The 24046-nt window shown below is 50.1% G+C and overlaps 1 protein-coding gene across 2 annotated transcripts in view; it reads right to left on the bottom strand.

The window, feature by feature from the left end:
- Positions 1-6054: 6054 nt before the first annotated feature.
- GRM2 (glutamate metabotropic receptor 2) overlaps positions 6055-24046 on the bottom strand; it is a 73784-nt gene continuing 55792 nt past the window's right edge. Inside the window, exons 4-6 of one of the 2 annotated variants that reach the window (XM_050957649.1) lie at positions 16542-17605; positions 9217-9391; positions 6055-8579 (exon numbers count right to left, since the gene is read on the bottom strand). In XM_050957649.1, the coding sequence (XP_050813606.1) occupies positions 8506-8579; positions 9217-9391; positions 16542-17605 (1313 nt within the window). In that variant the 3' untranslated portion in view covers positions 6055-8505. Of the gene's footprint in view, positions 8580-9216; positions 9392-16541; positions 17606-24046 lie in introns of those variants that run through there. The other variant, XM_050957650.1, reaches the window with a different exon arrangement.

Genomic DNA, 24046 nt, shown 5'->3' with positions numbered 1-24046 from the left:
CCCTGCTGTCAATGTTGGCCTGTCTACGGCTCGGATGCTTTGTCACAAGTGAAACCGGAGGCAAGGACGTCCTCTCTCTGACCAGTTGCAGGCTGGGCACAAGAGGAAAGGGAAGTGCAGGATATGAAATGAAAAGCCCAGGCCACCCTCGCTCTGCAGCCAGAGCTGCATGGCAGTGAGGAGGATCTTCGACAAACGTACTCCTGTCCCTGAAAGGCCAGCGACAGAACCTGCTCCGTGTGAGCTGCTGAGACCTGGCCTTTTGCGGGGAGAGGGGAATGGACATGCAGACTAAGCAGCCTCAGTCTGACTTCCTCCTTTCCCAAGAACAGGCCAGAGCCACTCACTCAAATAGCCCATGACCTTCAAGGGCATGTTGCAAGGGGCAACCCTATCTCTGCCTGCCGAGATCCCATGAAGAATTCCCTTTCTCTACCACTCAGATGTTGGAGTTTGTGGCAGGGCCTAGGATTCTCTCTTCCCTTTCCTGCTGAGGGTCAGGGATCCAGACCTCAGTTCGGGGGGGTGGGGGGAGGTGCGCAGCAGATCTAGAGAGACTCTACTGCCTATATTCAAACAAGGAGACAGGCCTCTTATGCCTGTGCTCCAGAAATGTAGGGTGCAATCACAGCATGAGCCCTCCCTCATTCTGATCAATCTGCGGGTGGGTTTGTTTTTGTTTTGCTCTCCCTTGGTCTCTGCTGCAGAGCTTTGGACTGCTGATGCAGATCTCTGTTGGACGTGCCATCCAGGGAGTTTTGGAAGCTGCCATTCATGGCTGCTTATGTACTAAAGTTCAAGTGTCACTCGTTTTTGTCTCGAAGCTTGAGGCATTTTTTCAATGCATCTGTGCTAACAGCAGCCACAGCCTCAGAGACTGTATTAAGTGCTGTCATGTCTGTTTCCACCTGGGATCTGTCTCCAAGAAGAGCAGCTCTAAACTCTGCATTTTGATCAAACGAGCGTGCAGTGAGGGTTAGGCTGTTTAGTACTAAGCTAGAAAAGCAGGACCGTTATAAAACCACCTCCTGTAGTTAAGATTTTAATCTCAGCTGTGATACTGTGTGTTTTGTTCTTTTAAACAGAGCTGTTCCTTAAAGCCTTGCAGGCTACTGCCTAAAAACAGTGACTGCCTGCATACTGCTTTTACATGGGCTTTCGACTGCTATTCTCATTATCTGAGAGCTGATGGCTGTGCTAGCTAGTTAGCTTGTGTGGGGGAGTGGGGGCAACAGTTCTGCTCCTGGACCTTCAGGGATAAGTTCAGCTCAGCTGCCTATGCCAGCTCGGTTCCTGTGCATCAGCTCGTATGACAGCTGTCTGCTCAGCTGCATTGACTCTACCTGGAGTGGTATTGTACCTGAGCTGGGCCTCCGTGTGTACTGTACCTGAGGGAATGACACCAATGCTAAGAGTAAAACAAGGCCTAGTGTCTCTCCCCACAGCCTGGGCCAGAGGATCACCGAGCACATCATCTGATAGATTCATAGATTCTAGGCTCAGAAGGGACCAATGTGATCATCTAGTCCGACCCCCTGCACAAAGCAGGCCACAGAACCCTACCCATCCACTTCTATAACAAACCCCTAACCTATGACTGAGTTATTGAAGTCTTCAAATTGTGGTTTGAAGACCTCAAGCTGCAGAGAATCCACCAAGTGACCCATGCCCCACGCTGCAGGGGAAGGCGAAAAACCTCTGCCAATCTTCCCCGGAAGAAAATTCCTTCCCGACCCCTAACGTCGTAGCGTTTGCCCTGTTACAGGTCAGACACAACCTTGGCCTGAGGTCTTAGACTTTAAGGTCAGAAGGGACCATTATGATCATCCAGTCTGACCACCTGCATAACACAGGCCACAGAATCTCACCCACCCACTCCTGTAACAAACCCCTAACCTATGTCTGTTATTGAAATCCTCAAATCATGGTTTAAAGACCTGCCTTAGCCAAACAGTGGCTTCAACTTGCCAGTGGAGCTAACCCTGTCCCAGTGTGCTGTCTTTGCTACTCACAGCCCCTGGCTGCTGCACACATGGAAGACAGCTGTGTGCCTTGCATAGTGGGGCAGTGAGGACAGGTCATTAGAGAGAGAGTTAGCTGTCTCCAGTTTAACAGGCAGATGTACAGAGCCTGATGTGGAGTGCCAGCCCTCAGGGAACAAATGGAAGCGTTCAGGAGCTCAGTTCACTCCATCCTTGCAGCCCTAGGCCACAAGCAGATATTAGCATCTGTTTAGGGAAGGAAAACCTAAGGAGGGGGAGGGAAGTGATTTTCTTGAGCTACAGCTACAGCTACAGCCTCTGCTGTGAGGACTCAGCCCAGCCCTGAAAGGGCTGCATGCATCCTGGGTTGTAGTCATGAGCCAGGGCCCTGGAGAAGGGGAGGAAGGGGCTACTGGCAGATGCACTGTGGGTGGTGTCCATCTCTCCCCCTCCCCCTCCCCCTCTCCCTCCCCAGCAGGGGAGCAAGCTAGGTAGCTTTGGCCTCCCCTGGGGTTGGCTTGGAAAAGTCACAGCTTTTAGCATGGGCAAGGGTTCAGCAGCCTACCGCTGCTGCCAGGGCAGTGTTGACGGGTGAGTTGCATCTCACTGCTGAGGGTTGCAAGCTGGGACCTGAAAGCTGCCTTTAAAGAGAGTGTAATCAAACTTGGTGAGACAAGGGCTTTGGCCTCCAGCCTGGAAGGACACAGGTGCACCTCTGCTGGGGGTAAGCAGAATCATTGCTGGAAGCAATAGCACTCATCAGTGTAGCACCTTGCTGGAATAAATAGCACTCAGTGTAGCACCTCCTGGTGCCAGGGTAGGGCAGGGCTGGGCTCTGCCCCACCCCAGTATCCTCTGCTGAGCACTACTGTGGCCCTGGGATGCCCTGATTCTGTTACTACAGCCCCCCATCTGTCCAACACCCCGATAGGGTGACAGAAGTACATCTAGCAGTCCAGACATCCCAGCCTGGTGCAGAGGTTGTTACACCTCCTCCTGGCTCAGGAACCGCTCCCCACCCTCTGCCCTGAGGCGCTGCCCAAGGTCCCTGTGTTAAGAGCTAGTGCTGTTCCTTTAAGCCATGCTGCTGCTTCCCTGGGTCCTTTTCAGCCCCTGGGGGCTTGCCCAGGAGTCTGTAGTAAAACAGCCTCACCGACTTCTCCCAGCTCCTCGCTCTGCTGCTGGAACAGGCACCCCTAGCTCTCCTCACCCTCTTTCCAGGGCCTAGAGCCCACTTGAGCCTGCCTTCCCCCAGCCAAGGAGGGCTGGCTCTGGAGGGAGTCTCTCCTGCCTGACTTTTCTCCAGCTTCAGTCACTAATTATAATTAATTTGCCTGCTCAGGAGGGTTGCTAGGCCTACCTCTTAAAGAGCCAGACAGGCTTTAATACTTAGCTAAGGCATTGGGCTGTGTCAGCAGGAAGGGCATCAGTGCAAGTGGCTGGCTTTGCATGTGTCTAGCCCGTGGCTCATAGGAGCTGGGAGGCAGGCACCTCCCATGCAGGAAGGCAGTTCTGATCTTCCAGGGGGCTGAAATTTCCCACAAGCACAGCTGGCCCTTGCTACTGGCAAGTGAGCTGCCCAAATACTTAGTACGCTGCCATCCCCTTTACCAGCCTCCTACCCCCTCTGCATTAGCGGAGGGATGTGGGTGTGGCAGGTGAGGGGAAGAGTTCATAATTAGCCCCTGCCCTGCTGCAGGATACTACTACCTCACCCTTTATACAGCTCAGTAGCATCATCTTCATTTCACAGCTGGGGAAACTGAGGCCCAAGCCCACCCAGCAGGCCAGGGACAGAGCTAGGACTAGAACCCAGGTCTCCCCAGAACCAGTCCAGAGATCTATTCAGTGGGCCACCTTTGCTTTTCTACTATAGCAACTGCATCGTTTTCTCACCCAAGGAAAAAGCTTGGTGCTGCCTTGGTTTTTAAAGTGAAGGCCCAGGGACTCCTGCTTAGCTTCCCTAACCTGCCCCCTTCTAGCACCTCAGTGCACAGAGGATTGACCTGACCTGCTGCTGCAACACTGTGCATTATTGTTTGTAGTACGGTGACACAAAGAGGTGGCAGCGGGGCTGGGAGCCCTGTTGGGCAGCCTATACACTGACAAGTCCATAGGACAAAGGGTGTCAGATCCTTGCATGATAGAGGAACTGAGGCACAAAGTGATAACATGACTTGCCCATGGTGTGTCACACAATCTGGGGTACAGCAGGGCACTGACCCCACATTGCCTGACTCACACAACCCTGCCACTCCATAATCAGTCCCTGGAGCCCTGCAGTTCTGCCAAGAAGACACAGACACCCAGCTCTTGCCTTTTACTCCAGTGAGAGGCCCACATGACACCGACGGGCGTCTGTTAAAAAAAAATGCACTTTATTTACATAAATTACAAAAACCACAAACTGGTCACAAAAGATCTACGCTTAAAAACTCGCTTGGCTTGTAATACATGTGTCACAATGATAATTATCCTAGTCAAGGGCCAAAGAACACGCACATTTTTGTTAGCAGCCAGCTAATTATTATAATTTTCTCTCCAGCCAAAAGGCTCCTTCCAATAAATAGTTTATAAAAATTAAAAAAAAACCCACGAGATACAGAGTTATATTGCCCAGCCCAGCCAAGCCTGTCATTTGGTTTTCAGGATTTCCTTTGCATTGAGTGCCAGTGGCCACAGGTACAGCTGTCCCTGGAGTGAGGGGAGATTAGTGATTAGAAGCAGCGGAGCAAGATGCTGATTTTAGGGCTGATTGCTAGTTCCTGTCCAGTAGTCAGGAAGAGTGGTGGTGCTAACAGGCGTCCTGCTGGAGCGGTGGATAGTATGGTTGGAAGGGGGCATTGGCAGAAGGACAGGACATTGGCACCGGTGTCATGGCTGAGGGCTGGGCACAGCTACGAACACTGGAATTCTAGCATTTAGCACCAACATCATGGGGCTACTGTGAAAAAAGATGCGACCCACAGAAAACTCTTAAGAGAGATCAGCAGCACATTTGCTTAAATAATAACTAATAGCTCACCTTGTTTAAATACTTCTATAGTTCTACAGTAAACATGGATTTTTTTCCATCAGTCAGTTGAAAAACACTGGTGCGAACTCTTTAGCACTACCCAGCCCACCAGGGCCTTGATACTGATAATGCCTAACAGGAAGTGCTGTCTAATGATGTCGTTTAACAGGAAGTGCTGTCTAATGATGTCATTTGAGACACAGGAAGAGCAGCTCAGCATCTGAATGCATTTGAAAGGCAGGCAATGCATTGCTGTGAAATTAACCACTAACAAATTCTCATTAAGGATCCAACTTGAAATCTAAGTGATTAACAAAACAAATAGTTACAAGTAATTTACCCATGGCCCTCTACAAACACTGGGGACTTTTGAAATCCCATTTTCCTCTTTCTAAACGTCTCTCCCTGGGGCTGTGAGAAAGACCCACACAAACAACAGGAAAATGACTATACATATAGGGTGGGGAGGGAGGGGAACCTCTACACAAAGTGCTGTCAAGTGTAAAAAGGAAACATATGGGAAAAAACCAGACACCAATTTTTGATTCTTTACCCTGAGCCTAGGAGTCACTTGTAACCATAATGGGTAACATAATTCAGTGTAAAATGTACATTAGTGTATTCCTTTAAAGCAGGGGTGGCCAACCTGAGCCTGAGAAGGAGCCAGCATTTACATTGTCAAAGAGCCACAGTAATACATAAGCAGCTCCCTCTCCTCCTCCCATGCCTCCCACCCACTGGCAGCCCTGCCAATCAGTGCCTCCTCCTCCCTCCCCGCACCTCCCGATCAGCTGTTTCCTGCCGTGCAGGAGGCTCTGGGGTGAGGGGGAGGAGCGAGGGTACGGCAGGCTCAGGGGAAGGGGCTGGAAGGGGTGGAGTGGGGTCAGGGTCTGTGGCAGAGCCAGGGGTTGAGCAGAGAGCACCCCCTGGCACATTGGAAAGCTGGCACCTGTAGCTCCAGTCCTGGAGTTGGTGCCTATACAAGAAGCTGCATATTAACTTCTGAAGAGCTGCATGTGGTTGGCCACCCCTGCTTTAAAGGTTAAAATCGGGGGATTTTTTGTAGCATCCTGCATAGCCATGGATACCCACCGACCATTTTTGGAGATCGTGGCTCAGATGTGGATACAAATTTTGTATCTGCACTGGGCCCTAATGTTTTGGTTTTGATTCTTTATGACACATAAAGACAACCTGGAAGGATTTGTCCCTGCTTGTTTTTTCCACTTACAAATCTCAGGAATAGCTATATAAGAACAGCCACTCTGGTTCAGACCAATGGGCCATCTAGCCCAGTGTCCTGTCTTCCGACAGGTGCGAGTGGGATATTAATGACGAGTAATCAGGATTATGATGATGTCCCTCCTTTTGCTGGAGAACTCCTTGGAGGCCTAGAGAACCTGAATGGCAGCGTTCTCAGCCCTCAGTTGAAAGGCCAAGGCATGCTGAACCTTTCACAAAGAGTGTTTTCCTCCCAGGAGTGTGTCAGGTGTTAGAATTAAGTGGGGGATTTACAATAAAGAGAACCAAGCGTTTTAAAGAGCCTCACTGAACATGCTTTTCCCTCTTCAAGGCTCTGGGAATGTCACTAGTTGTTCTCCAGCAAACATATGCATACTGAGACCTGATATTTTGAATTTTGGGGGGCAAAAAGCATCGTTTAAAAAAAAAAAATCTCTCAGGCCTATTTATGCATCACGCAGAAAACAGGCAATTTTGGGACCAAAATGACGCTGTTTGAAAGGCTCCGAGCAGCTCTGGACAAGAGTGGAACCTTTTGCACTCACCTGCTGGCTCTCGGTGGATGAAGGTGCCAAGAAAACTGCAGCGAAGCAGGGGAGCAGCTTTGCTGCCAGAGTGTTTGGCAGCTGTAAAGCACAGATCCAGATGGTTTATTGCTGCTTTTGCTGCTGCACCAGCGCTCGGGCAACTTTGGCTGCTGGGTGATGTCATGGTCAGGCAGCTCCTGGCAGGGTCAGGAATGGGAGTGGTCTGAGGCACCCTGGCCCTCCATGGAATCAGCCCAAACCCTCCCCGTCCTGCTGCTGATGAAGGACATGGGGCATTCTGGGGGAACAGCCCCTTGGGCAGCCTAATGCAGTGGGAATGTCCTTTTCCTGCTGCCTGTAGAGGCAGAGAGTGGGGAGCACCTTTGGACTCCAGCACACCACAAATCCAAACCCCTGTGGAAGCAGGGAGCAGCAGGACGTGTCCCCCCCTTGACATCCAAGCAGCAGCTGTGCCCGACCCCCAGTAGAGGGCCTGAAGCATGTGTTGGGGGTTTGTTCCTCCCTGCTCTCTGTGTTGTGGGACTCGTTCACCCTAGAGGCCCAGTTTCCCGAGACAGGACACAGAGCTCCCCCTGAAGTCAGTCCCCAGGACTGCAGGCTGCCAGATTCTCACTCGCTCTCTGCGTCTGGCTGGCCCCACATTTTCAGGTCTCTCCCTCCATTCTCATACCTCATCATTTCTCCATTTGTAGGCGTTGTTTCAGTCCAATGCTACCCTCTTCTGTCAGTGTCCCACACTAGATGCTGACAGGGCAGCCCTCCTGTGCCACGCCTCACCCCGGCTGGCCCCTCCCTCTATCCCTGCTCCCTGGCTAACCACCATGCCCGTCCCGACTGCCCTTGCTAAACAAAACCCTACAGTCCCGCACATACGGCAACCCCCAGGTAGGGTCCCTCTAGCCGAGTCAGGTAATGCGTCAGCAGGAAGATCATGGGTACAACCCAGATTCCCAGGGTCAGAAATCTCTGATGTGGAAGCACCTGTTTGTCCATTTCAAAGTGAGTCTCTCACAGCTCAGAGGGGGCAGGGGGTTCACATTCCAACCAGAGATCTTCCTGCAAAATCAGCAGCAGCCCTGAGCCCCGCAACTTATACAGTCTGAATTCCTTCCCAGCGCTGCGGGACAGCATAGTCTTGGAGAAGGGCCTGTCTGTTCTCTTCAAGCCATAGCACCTTTGACCCCTTCATATTTGCTCTTTCGGGGGGGAAGGATCCTGCTTCTTTTGGGGAGGGAGAGGAAGAGGGAGCAGCCAGTGGGAATCTGGGACTTTCCCCTGACCCTATTCCAGTGCAGAGAGAAGTGGGGAAGTACAGATGCTTGGTTTCTGCTCTCTCTGGTAATCTGGCCAGCAAGAGGTAACACAGGGTGGATCTGCCAGGAGATCCATCTGGCTCAGCGCTGGCTCCCCAGGGAGATGGAGTCGTTCCTCCAGGCCCCAGCGGGTCCGTTCAGTACCGTCACGACCTCCCCAGCAGGTTTGTGTCTCTCTGGGCCAAAGCTGAGGGAGCAGGGCAGCGGAAGGTGGCACCCAGTTCTCACGCAACGGTTCCTCTCCTTGGGGAAGGCCGGCCCAGCGAGTGAGACGGCATCAGCGAGCAGGCTGGGAGCACAGCTTTGAGAAACAAAAGGCCCAACGGGAACGAAAAAGGCCTGCGCCTTCGTGCAGGGGTCTGCACTGAGGACCATGCTCTTGCCCATGGGAACCGCAGGGCATTTCATAAGGATGAGGTTGTGGAGTCCACCACTTCGCGGCCATTACACACCGTGGGGACTGACTGAGAGGCCGACCCTGGCAGGGGAAGAACACAGAGAGGCATCATGGAACAGAAGCTGGACCTGGATCCCAGCCCCACCATCGCCACCTGCCGCACCCTGCCGCCTTCCCCATGGCTTGGAGAGAGCACCCTGGAGTGGGCGCTGTAGCCCCATGTGCAGCCATGGGGCTGAGACCACATCTGCTGCTGATCCCATGCCCCAGGACCGTCCCTTCCTTTCTCCATGCCCCAGGGCCGTCCCTTCCTCTCCCCTTCTCCCCCTGCCTACAAACTGGGGGTGCCTGCCCCTGCCCTCCAGCCACCATCCCCTCCTGCCCTGCAAAGATTCCCCTACCCCCCAGGGAAGTGGCAGTGGCGACTACATGTCACGGAGGCACACATGTCCTCAAACATGCAGGAGATGTCAGCATTAGCAGAAAGCGTATGACATTACAGGGCAGGGCGGGGCAGCTCAATGGCTTGTAACATTTTCAATTCAATGGCCATTGACATTTGAATTACAAAGCTCTCAAAAGGGAGCTGGTGCACAGGGTCACCTGGCCATGCTTCCATCCCCCACAGCATTCAGCCCCCCTTCAGCAACAGGAGGACAGACACCATGCTCCGTGCCCAGGGCCAGGGAGCAGTGCTGGGGGGCCGCCAGCTACTCACCGTGCGAGTGGCTGGAGCCGGCTGCAGTCACGCTGAACCGGTTGGTGGCCACGCGGTGGCTGGCAACATTCTTCTGGGGCTGGAAGAGGATGATGTGGAGTTTGGGGGTGAACAGGCAGCCGAGGACCACGGTGCCGCTAAGGCTGACGGAGATGCACATGGTGGTCGTCTGCACCTGCAGGGAGCAGAGGGGAGACATCAGCCCAGAGTAAAACACCCACAGAGATCCAACCCATCACTGAGTAAAGGCCACACCTGATGTCTGACCTGCCCTAAGGCACTGTGCCTGGCTACACCTCCTGCAACCCCCTGCACAGCTAGCATAGGCTCAGAGGGGATATCCATCCACCAGCTTCCTTTGAACAGTTTCTATTTTATCCCCACCCCAGCAGAAATGGGGCAGAACCAAAGCCCTGATGCTGAACTCTGCAGGAGTTTGGATCCAGCTCCAACTTTGTGGTTAGCTCCTATTATCTCTGTACAGGGACAAACCCAAATCCTCCATCAAAATATGTTGCCTGATCTGAGAGACAGATCTAAACTTCCCCACACAGCCTCTTGTCTATATCCTAAACAAATGCAAACTCCAGCCCTTTACAGATACTCCCACCGTACAGCAGAGCTGTGGGGACACAGCAATTTTGGTTTGCAAAGTTCCATACAAACAACTCCACTGGTCGCTATCTGTTGAACTGGGTAGAAGAGGGTGGTATGCGTGCATTCGCACGAGTGTGCGCACACATGCACGTGCACACACACCACACGCACACCCCGACCCACCCTTTGGTTTCACCTTGAATTTCAGCTCCAAAACTCCATGTGGAACTCAGAGGAATCTACCAAATTTTGCTTAGTGCTTAAAGCCATGCAAAGTTGTTGATCCTTCAAAGCCCTTAAGCACAAGACTAGCCCCACTGCCTTCCCCAGAATCAGGGCTGGCTTTATGAATGGTGGGGCCCGATTCGAATACCCTGTGGTGGTCCGGGGCTTCGGCGGCACTTCGGCGGCGGGGGATCCGCTCTGGGGCTTCCGTGGCACCAAAGGACCCCTCGCCACCAAAATGCTGCCGAAGACCCAGAGTGGACACACACACACACACACACACCCTGCTGCTGGGTGAGTAAAAAAAAATTAAAAAGACGCCTAAGGCGCAGGGCCCTCTTAGGCACGGGGCCCGATTCCGGGGAATTGGGAGAATCGGCCTAAAGCTGGCCCTTCCCAGGATGACAACATTATTACTGTTATTAAGTGTGTGTTGAGCACCTTGATGTACAGACAGCTCGGCACTTTGCAGGATCGAGCCCCAGCTAAGGATTTAGCTCCACATGATCTAAGAAAGGACCTCAGGTTTCCTGAATTTTCCATGGTATCCGGTCCTCTGGGCAATAGCCTCTGATAGTTGTAGCCCCCGAGCTCTGCGTGGGTGGAGGTTGAGCCGGCCATTGTCTAAAGATTTCTTTCTGCTGTCAGAGAATGTAGCAGAGTCCAGTCAGTTTCTCATTTTGAAAATGTGCCTGGGGCTTTGTCACATGCCCCGGTGCACACAGGGATGCTGCTTCCTGAGCTCCTGTATTCCCCTCTCCTTTTGCAACATTCACTTCCATCTATCACTCATTTCCACACTAGCCCGAAGCCTGTGAGTGACTGTTCCAAGCTCAACTGGGGGCTCTCGCTTACTCATCCTCTCTGGTGTTCAGCAAAACAGCTTTAAGCTCTCCAGGTGCAGCCGTCCAAAGCCAGCACCCCTTGCAGCGTTCTCCTTTGAATCTTGGCTGCTCCTCCAAGTACAAAATGTTCCCCTCCTGCTCCCACACGTCAGTCTTCTACATAGCAAGGGTTCCTCCATTCCCCAAACTACGGGCCCAATCTCACATGCCTCATGCAACCTGCACTCCTGCTTCTTTCTGCCGTCAGTGGGCATTTTGCCTACATGATTCTCCATGGGAATAGACAAGAATCATGGAATATCAGGGTTGGAAGGGACCTCAGGAGTTCATCCAGTCTAACCCCCTGCTCAAAGCATGACCCATCCCCAGACAGATTTTTGCCCCAGATCCCTAAATGCCCCCTCAAGGATTGAACTCAAACCACTGAGCTATCCCTCCCCGCAGAAACTGAGGCATAGATAGGGAAATGACTTGCCCAAGGTCATCCAGAAGGCCAGGAGTTAAGCCAGGACTAAAACTCAGGTTTCCTGATTCCCAAGCAAGGGCAGCTCTAGGTATTTTGCTGCCCCAAGGACGGCAGGCAGGCTGCCTTTGGCGGCTTGCCTGCAGGAGGTCCTCGGTCCTGCGGATTCAGCGGCAGCCTGCGGGAGGTCCGCCGAAGCTGCGGGACCAGTGGACCCTTCGCAGGCATGCCATTGAAGGCAACCTGCCTGCCGCCCTCGCAGCGCCGGCAGAGCACCACCCATGGCTTGCCGCCCCAAGCATGCGCTTGGCATGCTGGTGTCTGGAGTCGCCCCTGTTCCCAAGCCAGTGCTCTATCAACTAAGCCACAGTAATACCATACCAAGAAACCAGATAGTGCTGGCAAATCCTTCCATAGTGAAGACACCCAGCTTATGGGACAGCCCGATTGTAGCAAGCTATCCAGGGACATACCAACCCTCCATAAAATGGGGTTCGGGGGTGCAGCTAACTCTGGTGCTCCAGCCCCGAGCACCTCAGCTCTATAGGACTGATGCTAAACTAAGGAGGAGTCCTGCATGGTCTCCAGTAGCAGCAGAGTCATGGCCATACCGAGAAGTTTAGCAGCTCCCAACAGCTGAGTCCAAAGTTCTACCTCTCTCCAGAAGGCGGTCAGGCAGCAGAGCCATGAGCACCATTGGCAGCCTTTGGCTAGCGGGGAGCTAAGTGAGGGTCCGAAAGCCAGGGCTGTGTGATTACTCCTTACACATTCCTAGGCAATGTTATTAGTGCTAATTACCAAGGGCCTGATTCCAGCCCCATGATTGGCCCCCAGTATTGCTTTATCCCAGTGCAAACAGCGGAGCAGGAATCACTCAAGGTGAGCTCTCGGGGAGGGAGGGGCAGAATGGAGTCCCTCCATAACACTAGAACCCCAAAGCTACAGCACAACCAGCTTCAAGTATCTGCCAGGGGCGTTGAATGGTGCAGACATGACTGGAAAACATCTATTTCCACTCTGGTCAACATGGCCGTAGAGGTGCCAGTTGACACCACAGATAACATAACGTAAAAGCAGAGGGTTTGCCTCTCCCCTAGAGTTACTCTGCTGAAATCAACTGGAGAGCAGGAATCATCATACTGAAATATATTCGGGAGAGCAGAGGAGCTAGGGCAGGGCCTTTCAGGTCACCCATAGATACTGGAGAGAGGGGAAGTAGGGTGACCAGATGTCCCGATTTTATAGGGACAGTCATGATTTTTGGGGCTTTCTTTTATAGGCTCCTATTACCCCCATCCCCATCCCGATTTTTCACACTTGCTATCTGGTCACACTAATCGGAAGGCTACCATAGATCAATTGTTACTCTAGAAGCAGGAATGTCATTCTATTCCAGGGTGAATAATCAGTGCAATTTAGGCCAGGATTTCCAGGGATAGCAAGTTGGATTTTAAGGGCATGATTCTGATTTCACCAATTCTGATTTCCCCTGTGATTTCCTGCTTTCACTTGTGTACACAGGAAGCCAGCAGTGTCACACCAATGTAAAACAATTATTGTTATTACTGGTCTGTATTGCAGTAGCACTGAGGACCCCCAGCCACAGGACCCCACTGTGTACAAACGTGCAACAAAAACATGGACCCTTCCCCAAAGTGCCACAATCCAAGACAAGTCTTTAAAGTCCTGCCCACCTGGGGCTTTGCAAACATGGAAGAAGGGCGCTCCCTGCTCTGGAGAGGTTACACATGAAAGAAATTGGTGCGAGGGCAAGCAGAAGCAGCCCCTAAGTCATCTCAGAAACATCTTTCTCAGCCCGTCATCTGTTCATCAGTTTTAACCTATCTCCTTTGTTCACACTGTTATGGCATGTATGCTAAGCCCATGCCAAATTAAAGACTATTTGCTGCAGAGGGAGGGTTTTTACTGCTGCCGGCACTAAATGTCACTGAAATTAGCATTATATTACATCAGAAAAACTGCAAAGTCAAGCACTCGAAAGTTGGGACATGCCAAAATTGAGGTTGCCTGGGCAACCTTAGTTCAACCCCCATACGCATTATGATAGGCTCTAATTACATGCTCACATACTATTTTTTCCTCATCGAGGGCACAAGACAGATGGTGCTCAATTAATGAGCAGTTAGGCAATGTTTTGTTTTATCCTCATTGCTCGATGTGTGGCCCAACTCTTAGTTACTGCACACACTATCCAAACCCTGCTCTGGAGACAGAATTGTTCATTTCCACACGGGCTTTTCTATGGGTCTCCTCACTGTAATATCTGAGTGATGCACAAATATTACTGATTTATCATCACAGCACCCCTGTGAGACGAGGGCATATTATTATCCCCATTTTACAGCTGAGGAACTGAGACACAGAGACAGATTGAGGTCAAAAGTACCCACTGGGAGCTGCTTTCTCAGAGAATTTAGCATTTCATTTGTTCAGAGCTGAGCTCCCCTTGGCTTCTGTCACAGCTGTGAGTGCTCAGCAATCCTGCAGATCAGACCCTAGGGTCTCAAGTCAGACTCCAATAAAATGTAAAAGTGATCACATGATGAGTTTGGATTAAGTGATTTGCCCAGCATCACACAGGAAATCTGTGGCAGAAGCAGGGATAGAATCCAGTGCTCCATGGCACCATTCACCAGCTTTAACCACAAAGCCTTCCTTTCTCCTACTACTGTCCCATTTCATTCATTACACTCCTTCCAATTTCTGCAACAAATGAGGCAGGAGTCCTACAGACAACAGGCACATTAATCACAGGACCCTGATTCCCTCCCTGAGCACTGTCCATCCTGTGCACTGAATGGGGAAGGGGTCCTGCAGAAAAAATAGCATGTGATCTTGTCATTCAAGTCTGTATCAAAATGCCTACGGACAGTGGGGCCAAATTATAGTTGCATAGGCAAACTTAGCATGTCCTAACTTCTGAGTGCTTGACTTTGCAACCGTAATGTTCTTTTAACTTGGCTTTTTGTGTTCTTAAAAAGCCAACTGAAATTTTTTTTCCGTCATATGGAATCATATTGACACCCAGGTGGATCACCAGCAGGGCTGAAGCTTTTAGATTCACTGCACAGACCTCAGACTCTTGAGCTAATGGAGTAACTGTCTCTATCACACCCCTAGAGCACCACGCCCCAGCCTCAGTTTCCTCCTGCCTCGCCCTTGACTCTTCATCCCAATCCCAGCTTCCCCTGCTCAGCTCCATGTCCTAGTCCCGCTCACCTCTCCTTGGTGTCACATCCCAGCTTCCCCCCCTCGCCAACCCCTTCTCCCCACAGGCCCCACTTGTCACCCTTCTGCATTCAAGGTGGTCTGAGTTCTCCTCCCCACTGCTGGGCCCAGTATGGGTTGGTATCACTGAGACCACAGGAGAGAGGGGTTCCCTGCTCTCAGTTCTGCTCCCGACCCTCCAGCAACCCCTGTATCAAAGGGAGAGGGTGATTGCAAAACAATTCCTGCTTTGCTCAGGCCCTGGGCTGGAACATGCTCAGTGCAGATGGACTCTGAACACAGGGAAACTGAAATGTTCAGAGGCTCATAACTTGGCCAAATTTGAGCACATATTCACAGAAGTAGCAAAAAAAGCACAGCCCTGACAGCAGAGTGACTTCCCTGCCCCATTTCAAGTCCCTGTATCAACGCATGGAGGCACTATACTTCTGAGCACAATGCATGTGAGGATATTTTTTAAACAAGAGCAAAGTCAGCCCATCTTTCCTCATCTCATTCTTGGAAACATCTGAAGCCTTTTTGCTACAGCTTTCCAAAAACAAAAAAAATCAGCCTGAGGCAGATGCCCAGCATGGAAAATTTCACCCCGGCAAGCTAAAGTTTAGCAAAGTTGCAAGTAACTGAAAGCAGGGTCTTGGAAGGGGTCAGACAACCTTAGCGATAGACACTGCTGGTTATGCTGTCTATCAAAAAGCTACCCTGCTTACCTCCCACCCCAACAAGATAAGCCAGTATCATTACCCCACTCCTACAGACAGGAGAAATGACTTGGATCAGAAGCCAGGTTTCCTGCCTCCCTGCTGCTTGCTCTGCACACTGGACCACCCTGTCACCCAACAGCATTATAAAGTGTTTCTCCAATGTACATCACTAAACTTTTCTCTATGGAAGAGTGGCTAGTGGCAGACAGGACCCCGGTAGGCACTGTACAACTCTCTAATGTTCATCTCAGCTGCCACTAGGTGCTGCTGGTTGTCTAAAGAAATACAAGAGCAAATACATTTCCTCAGCATTTTCCAGGACTGCCAGCTCCTGTAGGTCAGAGAGTACAGCAATGAGCCCAGTGATCAGTAATGGGGTTAAACACATTCCCCTTCTCAGGCAGAATCCATTCTAGGAGCAGGACTAGCGTTGTGTTTCACCACTGGCTCAGCCTTTGAATTTGCAGAGCTGCCAGAGAGGGGGAATTGGGCTAGGAGATGTGGGTGTCTCAGACATTGAGGGCCCCTCCCTCCCCAAGGTGTCACTTGGTGCCTAAGTCTGGCACAGCCTCCCCAGACATGCTTTTATGGCCTCTAGATTTCTGGTTTGCAATTTCTGCTGGAAAAATCAGCCTCCTTGATTGATGACTCTGGTTATTGAGCATTTAGATGAACGAATAAAGGGAGAACCAATGTGTTGGTTTTGGTTTGGTCCCTGAATCCTCTTTGTGCCCCACTCAAGGCCAACCACCACTGGCATCGGGGGTGGGGGATAGCAGGGCAGTCTGGAGGGGCATTGGCAGGGCTGTGTGTGGGGCCCCAGGCTATAATAGCAGGGAGGCGGCAGATCAGGATCATGATGTATTGGCAGGCAGGTATGGAGGCCCGGGACTGGAATAGCAAGGAACTTGCACAGAATTTGCCTGCATTATGCCTACCAGCCATGTTCTCCCATTTGCCTCCCTCAGAGACACACACCCTTCCTCCTTTCCCTTAGCGACCTGCTATGCTGCATTTAACCACAATCTGGAGTGTCCTCAGATCTAATTTAATTATAACAACTGCCCTTCTGTTCATCTGCACAGAAAGCTTTCCCACCTGCAGGCTGGTCTTCTAGTGTCCAAGACCCACCCTCAACCCTCTACCTCCATCTCCACTTAACAAGGAGCAGGGCCCTGGAATCCAGTGGACTTAGCCACGCTGCTGGCCTCCCATTCCCTACCCTGCTCAGCAGGGATCACTTACGCGGTAGTCGGTGGAGGTCACATAGAAGATGGGCAGGAAGGCCAGCCAGATGATGCATGTGGTGTACATGGTGAATCCAATGAACTTGGCCTCATTGAAGTTTTCAGGGCATTTCCTGGTCTTGAAGGCATAGACTGTACACAAGATGATCAAGAGCACATTGTAGGTCAGTGAAATGAGCATGCTGGAGTCACGGTTGTTGCACTTGAGGGTGACAATGTACCTTTTGTCAGGCTCCGTCTCCTTCCCCGTGCCAGGGGTCTCCACCATAAGCCAGATGATGACGATGATCATCTGGCAGGAGATGAGGGCCATGCAGATGACCACCTGTGAGGTGGGGCTTATGAAGCGTGGGCGCTGGACCCCTTCCTTCACCCCGCTGAAGATCCGAGCGATCCGGTTGGTCTTGGTCAAGAGGGCAGAGTAGCAGACTGCAAAGGAGGTTCCCAGCCCCAAGCGCCGCAGGGTGCAGACCTCGGTGGAGGGCTTTGCAATGAAGATGAAAGTCATGCTGTAGCACATCAGGACCCCAGTGAGGAGGATGTAGCAGAGTTCGCGGCCAGAGGCCTTCACAATGGGAGTGTCATTGTTCTTAATGAAGACTCCAAAGACAAAGAGGGTGGAGATGAAACCCAAGCAAGATATCGTAACTGGCCCAATGGCCCAGACGTCTTTCCAGCGGATGTACTCCTGTGGTAGCTCATAGCAGCCATTCAGGGTATCATTGGGCCAGTATCCTAGACCACAGTCCATGCAGGTGAATTCATCCAGCAGGTATTCGTAAGGCTGGCATGGGATGCATATCCAGCAGCACATGTCCCCCGGCTGCATGCTCTTCATTTCATTCTTCTTGCAGGGGTCACTGCACTGGGACACGGGAACAGAGGTCTTTGCCCAGGGGATGAGGGTGGTGTTCAGGGTAAGCCCTTCTGCCCAGTAGCCCACCTTCTGGTATCTATATCTCCCATCCGTTCTGTGGTAGTTGAAGATATTGTAACGACCAATTCCATCACCATAGCGGTCAAATCGAACAATGCCTTTGGTGTCTGCTGGCCTGAATGGAGCTGGGTGAGGAGGAAAAGGATGAGAGATTCAATGTACAGGAAAATTGGGCTTTTTTCCAGTGGATTTCATGCTCAGATTGGAAAACGGCACGTTTTGTCCATCCTCCCTCAGGGGGCATGTTTAGACTAGGATTTAAAGGAGTGCTGTTAGCTCATGTTATCCAGACTCACTGCTCCAGATACTCCAACTAGCTAGAGCAAAGCTAGCTCAGGGCTGTCTGCACCAGGTGCCATCACATCCTGTGATTGCTACGCAGACCTACCCTAATTAACATCTTCCAAACTCTGAGGCAAGAAAAAGGGAGTAGCACTTTAGCATGTGCTACATGGGTGAGTTAATGAGGACAGGGAAACTTGAGGGTGCATCTTCACTGGCATAAAAGGTGTGTCCTTAGTACCTCATGTTGTCACTAATAGGAGGTAAGATCCTAGTGAAGATAAGTCAGTGAATAGTTTTAACATGAGTTAGTAGGTCCCAATAGGGACTGTGGCTACATCTGCACTGGGTGCTGGCGGTGTGATTCGCAGCTTACGTGGATATACTCATGGCAGCCCTTAGTAAGCTAGTGTGCTAAAAATACAAGCACAGCATGGTGGCATGGGCAGCAGCAAGCAGTGGCACTGGGCTAGCTACCCCGAGTACATACCAAGGGCGGCCAGGCAGCAGCTTAACGCATGCTACCGCTCACCACTGAATATGCTACCATGGTTTTGCTTGTATTTTTAGTGCACTGCCTTGATCAGAGCTAGCATAAGTGAGGGGGACTCAGACTCCTAGCTCCAAGTGCAGATGTTGCCTATGAGGGAGCCCAATCTCACTTTTGGGTGTGCTAAAGAACAACTTGATTTGCCTTGACCAACATTTTAGAAGGCATTAATGATGTAAGCAGAGTCTGGATGAGCTCTCCCCTGTCTGACATCTAGTAGTGAGCTGTGGAAAAAGACTTCAGAAGCTGATCTCGTTTGCATGGACACACTGTCATAAACAGATAGTTAAGGGTTAATGTCTCTTTTACCTGTAAAGGGTTAACAAACAGGGAACCAAAAAAACACTTGACCAGAGGACCAATCAGGAAACAAGATACTTTCAAATCTCAGTGGAGGGAAGCCTTTGTTTGTAGTTTTTGGGTTTTGCTTTGTTCTCTCTAGGCTCTGAGAGTGACCACACATACTTACAGGCTCTCTAATCTCTGTTCCAATTTTGTAAGTACAAAGTAGAAAGACAGTTTAGTCTTTTTAATTGTTTTTCTGTATTTGCAACTGTGTATCTGGTTGGTAGAGTTTTAATGTGTATTTGGGTGAAAGTATTTTAAATTGTATTTCTGCTGGAGAAAGCTTTCTTTCTATTGTCTATAAGCTGAAAGACCCTGTAACTTTTTACCATCTAAATTGCAGAGATAGAAAAAATAAAAGGTCTTTCTTTTTATTAAAAGTTTTGCTTTTAAGACCTATTTGATTTTTTTCCCCTTGTTGAGGCTCAAGGGAATTGAGTCTGTACTTAACAGGGAAGGAGAAGGGAGGGGAAGGGTGGAATCCCTTTGTTTTAGATTCACGGAGCTTGAATCTGGATTGCCTCTGGGGGAAGGTATCATTCCTCTCTGTGTGGTGATTCAAGGAGTTGAATCACGGGGATCTCCTAGTGTACCCAGAGGGGGAAAGAGCTGGGAGGAAGAAAGGAGGAGGAAGGGAAATGGTTTATTCCCCTTTGTTGTGAGACTCAAGGAATTTGGGTCTTGGGGCCTCCAGGGAAGGTTTTGGGGGAGACCAGAGTCTATCAGGTGCTCTACTCTAAGTCCTGATTGGTGGCAGCAGTACAGGATCTAAGCTGGTAATTAAGCTTAGGGGAATTCATGCTAGTACCCATATTTTGGACACTAAGGTCCAGATTTGGGAATTATACTATGACATGGTAGGCAGTGGTGGGATAAAGATAAGAATCCAAAAGCCAGTAAGATTATTAATTTTCTTTTCTCTGCTAGCTGCTTGTAAGCAGAGAGAAGGGTTTTTTTTTAAACCTACAGCCAGAGAATTTTTTTTTCCTTGCTTCTTTCTGGCTGTGCATAGAGATTGCCTCAGGCAGGGCCATTAAGGTTTAACAAGGGTCTTTTGTTAAACAACTACACCAGCAGAACACATATGCAAATGAAGGGGTTTTTTTTGTTATAGTTTTATCGGGGAAGGCTACTTAGAAAAAGTTAGAAAGGCACTGTTGCTAGGCAACAAAGAAGCAGCAGTTCAGGCAGTAAAACACCAGAGGGCACCCCAACACAAGAAAGCAGGAACCATGACTACCAAGGACTTGAAACAGGAACTGGCAAGACCGGATGCAGAGGAACACATCAGAGACGCCGACCACAAGCGAGACATGGAAAGAAAACAAAAAAAAATGAAATAAGAGAAAAAGAGGTGGAGCTGAGAGAAAGAGAAGACAAAAGAGAGCAAGCAGCCAAAGAGGAAGCCCACAAAAGAGAACAAGAAGCAAAAGATGCAGACCACCGAGGATAGATGGAACTCCAGAGGGAGACCTACCAGCAGATCCTGGCATTAGAACAGGCTAAGCAACAGAACACAGCCAATCCTAACAACACTTCACCAGTTGTTGTTCCACATCCCAAAAAATTTCCCACCTACAAGGCAGGTGATGACACTGAAGCCTTCTTAGAAAATTTTGAAAGGACCTGCCATGGATACAGCATCTTTGAAAACCAGTACATGATAGAGCTGAGGCCACTGCTCAGTGGACCTTTAGCAGAGGTGGCAGCTGAAATGCCTAAGGAGAACATGAATGATTATAAACTTTTTCAAACCAAGGCCAGATACAGAATGGGGATAACACCTGAACATGCCCGTCGGCGGTTCAGAACCCTAAAATGGAACCCAGATGTGTCATTCCCCCGACATGCCTACTCCATTGCAAAGAATTATGAGGCCTGGATATCAGGAACAAAGGTTAACAATATGGACGAGCTGCACTTCCTGATACAAATGGAGCAGTTCTTAGATGGTGTTCCTGAGGAAATAGAGAGGTACATCCGAGATGGGAAACCCAAAACGATAACCGAGGCGGGGGAGATTGGAGCCAAATGGATGGAAGTGGCAGAAAAGAAAAAACCTACTGTCAAGGGGAGCGAATACCCCAGGGAGCACACCGACAATAAACCCTATAACCGAGGGCAGCACAAGACCTCACTGACAACCCAAGGAAAGCCACAGACGCCCTATTCTTCCACCTCCCCAGTCTCCAGTAACCCACCTCGACCCAGTGACCAGTCAGCTGGAAGATGCTTTAAGCGTAATGAACTGGGACATATAAAGGACAACTGCCCAAAGAACCCCAACCGAGTGCAGTTCATTACACCACCATCACCCCAAGGATCCCCAGGCCCAGATGCCTCTCAAATACCCTTGGAGCAAAGGGAAATTTTGAGAGTGGGCGGAAAGAAGGTTACCGCGTGGAGAGACACGGGGGCACAAGTGTCAGCTATCCACCAATCCTTCGTCAACCCCAAATTCATCAACCCAAAGGCCCAAGTGACAATTTACCCCTTCACGTCACAAGCTATAGACTTGCCTACAGCTGAACTGCCTGTCCAGTACAAAGGCTGGTCAGGAATGTGGACTTCTGCAGTTTATGACAATTATTCCATCCCCATACTGCTGGGGGAAGACTTGGCCAACCAGGTGAAGCGGGCCAAGAGAGTGGGAATGGTTACACGCAGCCAAACCAGGCAAGCTTCCAGACCCATTCCTGTTCCTGAGCCATTCACAGGGGCCCTGTCTGTGTTACAAGAGACCCAGATAGAGGTAGTGGACCCGGATCCCACGCCAACAATGGAAACAGCCACAGTGCCTCCAGTCCCAGACCAGGAACTGGAAAAGCAGCCAGCACGAGAACCGGTGCCAGCACTGACGACAGTGCTTGCAAATCCATCTTCAACCCCAACGCCAGAGGGCGCCAGCGAGCCTGAACTGGCAGAAGCAGCAGACAACCACACCCAAGAGGCTCAGCCCAAGCTTGAAATACCCCCTAGTGCACCAGCGGAGAGCGGCTCACCAGCAACGGAAACAACCCCATCACCTACATCGCTTCCAGAGGGACCAAGCCCAAGTCCACAGTCTGAGGAAGAACTGGTGTCTCCAGCTTCAAGGGAACAGTTCCAGACTGAGCAGGAAGCAGATGATAGCCTTCAGAAAGCTTGGGCAGTGGCACGGAGCACCCCACCGCCTCTCAGCTCTTCTAATCGATCCCGGTTTGTTGTAGAACAAGGACTTTTATAGAAGGAGACTCTTTCTGGTGGACGCCAGGAAGACTGGCACCCACGAAAACAGTTGGTGGTTCCAACTAAGTACCAGGGGAAGCTCTTAAGCTTAGCCCATGATCATCCCAGTGGCCAAAGACCATGCTAGTACCCATATTTTGGACGCTAAGGTCCAGATTTGGGAATTATACTATGACACACACACACCTTGCCTAGCTGCTCAGTATGATGAGACTGTTTGCCCAAATGATCACTTGTGGCTGGTGTTGGATCCCCAGTCTCCTTGTTATTGAGGCAGGAGTAATGAAGGGTTGTTATACTTGTTGTGTGAACTGAGGGCAGCAGAACTGTACCTGGCATAAAACTTCAATGGAGGGACTCACCCTCAACTGAACAGCACTTGCTAGGCAGAGGACATGGGTTCTAAAGGCCAGTGAACAGCATGCACGGTGCCTGGTGGTGTGGGTAAAAGAGCTAATTTAGATTCAAGTGAGAACCTCACACACTGCATAACTGAAAATCACTGATACCTAGGTATTAGACTAATAAAGACAGTGTCTCTATTGCAAGAGACTACCAAGTGTGCACTAGCAGTGAGGCTCCCCCATTAACAGCTGAAATCACTGTGAGCTGGGCTGGGTGTGGGGGCCTTAAGACATCTTGGCGAGTGGGCAGCTGGCAGAGAGGTGAGGCAAGAAGCTAGTAGGGTGGCAGGCAAGGTGGCTGGTGGAGAGGCAAGGCAAGCAGCCAGCAGAGAAGCTAGTAGAGAGAGCCAGAGCAGAGCCCCGCAGTTGCCCGAGAAGTGCAGCACGTAAGGTGCATCCTTACCCCTCCTTGCCTTCCACACAGGGTGGGAGGTGGACTCTGCAGACGAACCTCTGAACTCTGGGGCTGCACTGGCCAAGGACAGCAACTGTGAGTGAGGTACAGAGAAGGGACAGGCACGTTAAAGGGACTATTGGGTTGCTTGACTCAAGACCCTGATGGGAAAAAGACACTGCCCAGCTTACTTGGGGGTGAGTCTTTTGCTCAAGGTTTGTGTTTATGAGCCCTAGTTGCAGTGTTTTCCCAAATTAATGCTGAGTTATTTCCCTCCTTTTATTAAAAAGTTTTGCTACACTCAGACTCTGTGCTTATGAGAGGGGAAGCATTGCCTCTTAGCAGCACCCGAAGGCGGTGTGTAACTGTCCCAGGTCACTGGGTGGTGGCTCGAGCTGATTTGTGCTGTATTGTTCAAAAGGAACCTCTAGATCAGGGGTAGGCAACCTATGGCACATATGCCGAAGGAGGCAAGCAAGCTGATTTTCAGTAGCACTCACACTCTCCTGGTCCTGGCCACTGGTCCAGGAGGATCTGCTTTTTAATTTAATTTTAAATGAAGCTTCTTAAAAATTTTAAAAACCTTATTTATTTTACATACAACAATAGTTTAGTTATATATTATAGACTTGTAGAAAGAGACCTTCTAAAAACATTAAAATGTATTACTGGCATGTGAAAGCTTAAATTAGAGTGAATAAATGAAGACTTGGCATAGCACTTCTGAAAGGTTGCTGGCCCCTGCTTTAGATACTGAACCTGGCCCTTGTTGCTGCTGGCTCCACCTGGCAGAAGGGTTACAATTAGATCATACAATATTCTCAACCAGCTAAATCTCTGCCTTTGCCCACACTAAATGCTAAGTGATGCTTAACATGTTAATTAATGTACATGAGTTAACCATCTCATTTCCCCACCATATTGCAAAGCCACAATGGTGCTTCTGATTTGAGCTGAACAAATCATTCACAACAACTAATCTCTTCAAAAAAAATTGACTTCTTTTTCTGTCCACAAACAAATCCCAACATTATCAAAGCTATATATTTTCAGAACCATTCACAATTTTCCTTCAGCAAATAGTTCTTAGCCTGCAGGTTGCACAATTTACAAATGCAACAATGTAATCTGTAATGTTCAATTTGTAAAGTTATGCTGCTAATTTATGAGTCTGTAACTAAAGCTACATTTGGAAGTTACACTGCAAACATTTGAATATTCACAGTTCATGCTCTGTTGGCCAGGTACATAAACTGTCCAGTCAGGGAACATATACTATGCCACATGACTTGTTAACCAAAGACAGTGTGAATTGCACATTGTTAATTTTACAACTGAATATACCACCTGGAATTTGTTTTCA

This window comes from Gopherus flavomarginatus, chromosome 6 (genome assembly GCF_025201925.1).
Source record: "Gopherus flavomarginatus isolate rGopFla2 chromosome 6, rGopFla2.mat.asm, whole genome shotgun sequence".
Classification (NCBI taxonomy): domain Eukaryota; kingdom Metazoa; phylum Chordata; order Testudines; family Testudinidae; genus Gopherus; species Gopherus flavomarginatus.
Note: the sequence above shows the minus strand (reverse complement) of the source record. Positions and strands in the feature narration are given on the sequence as shown.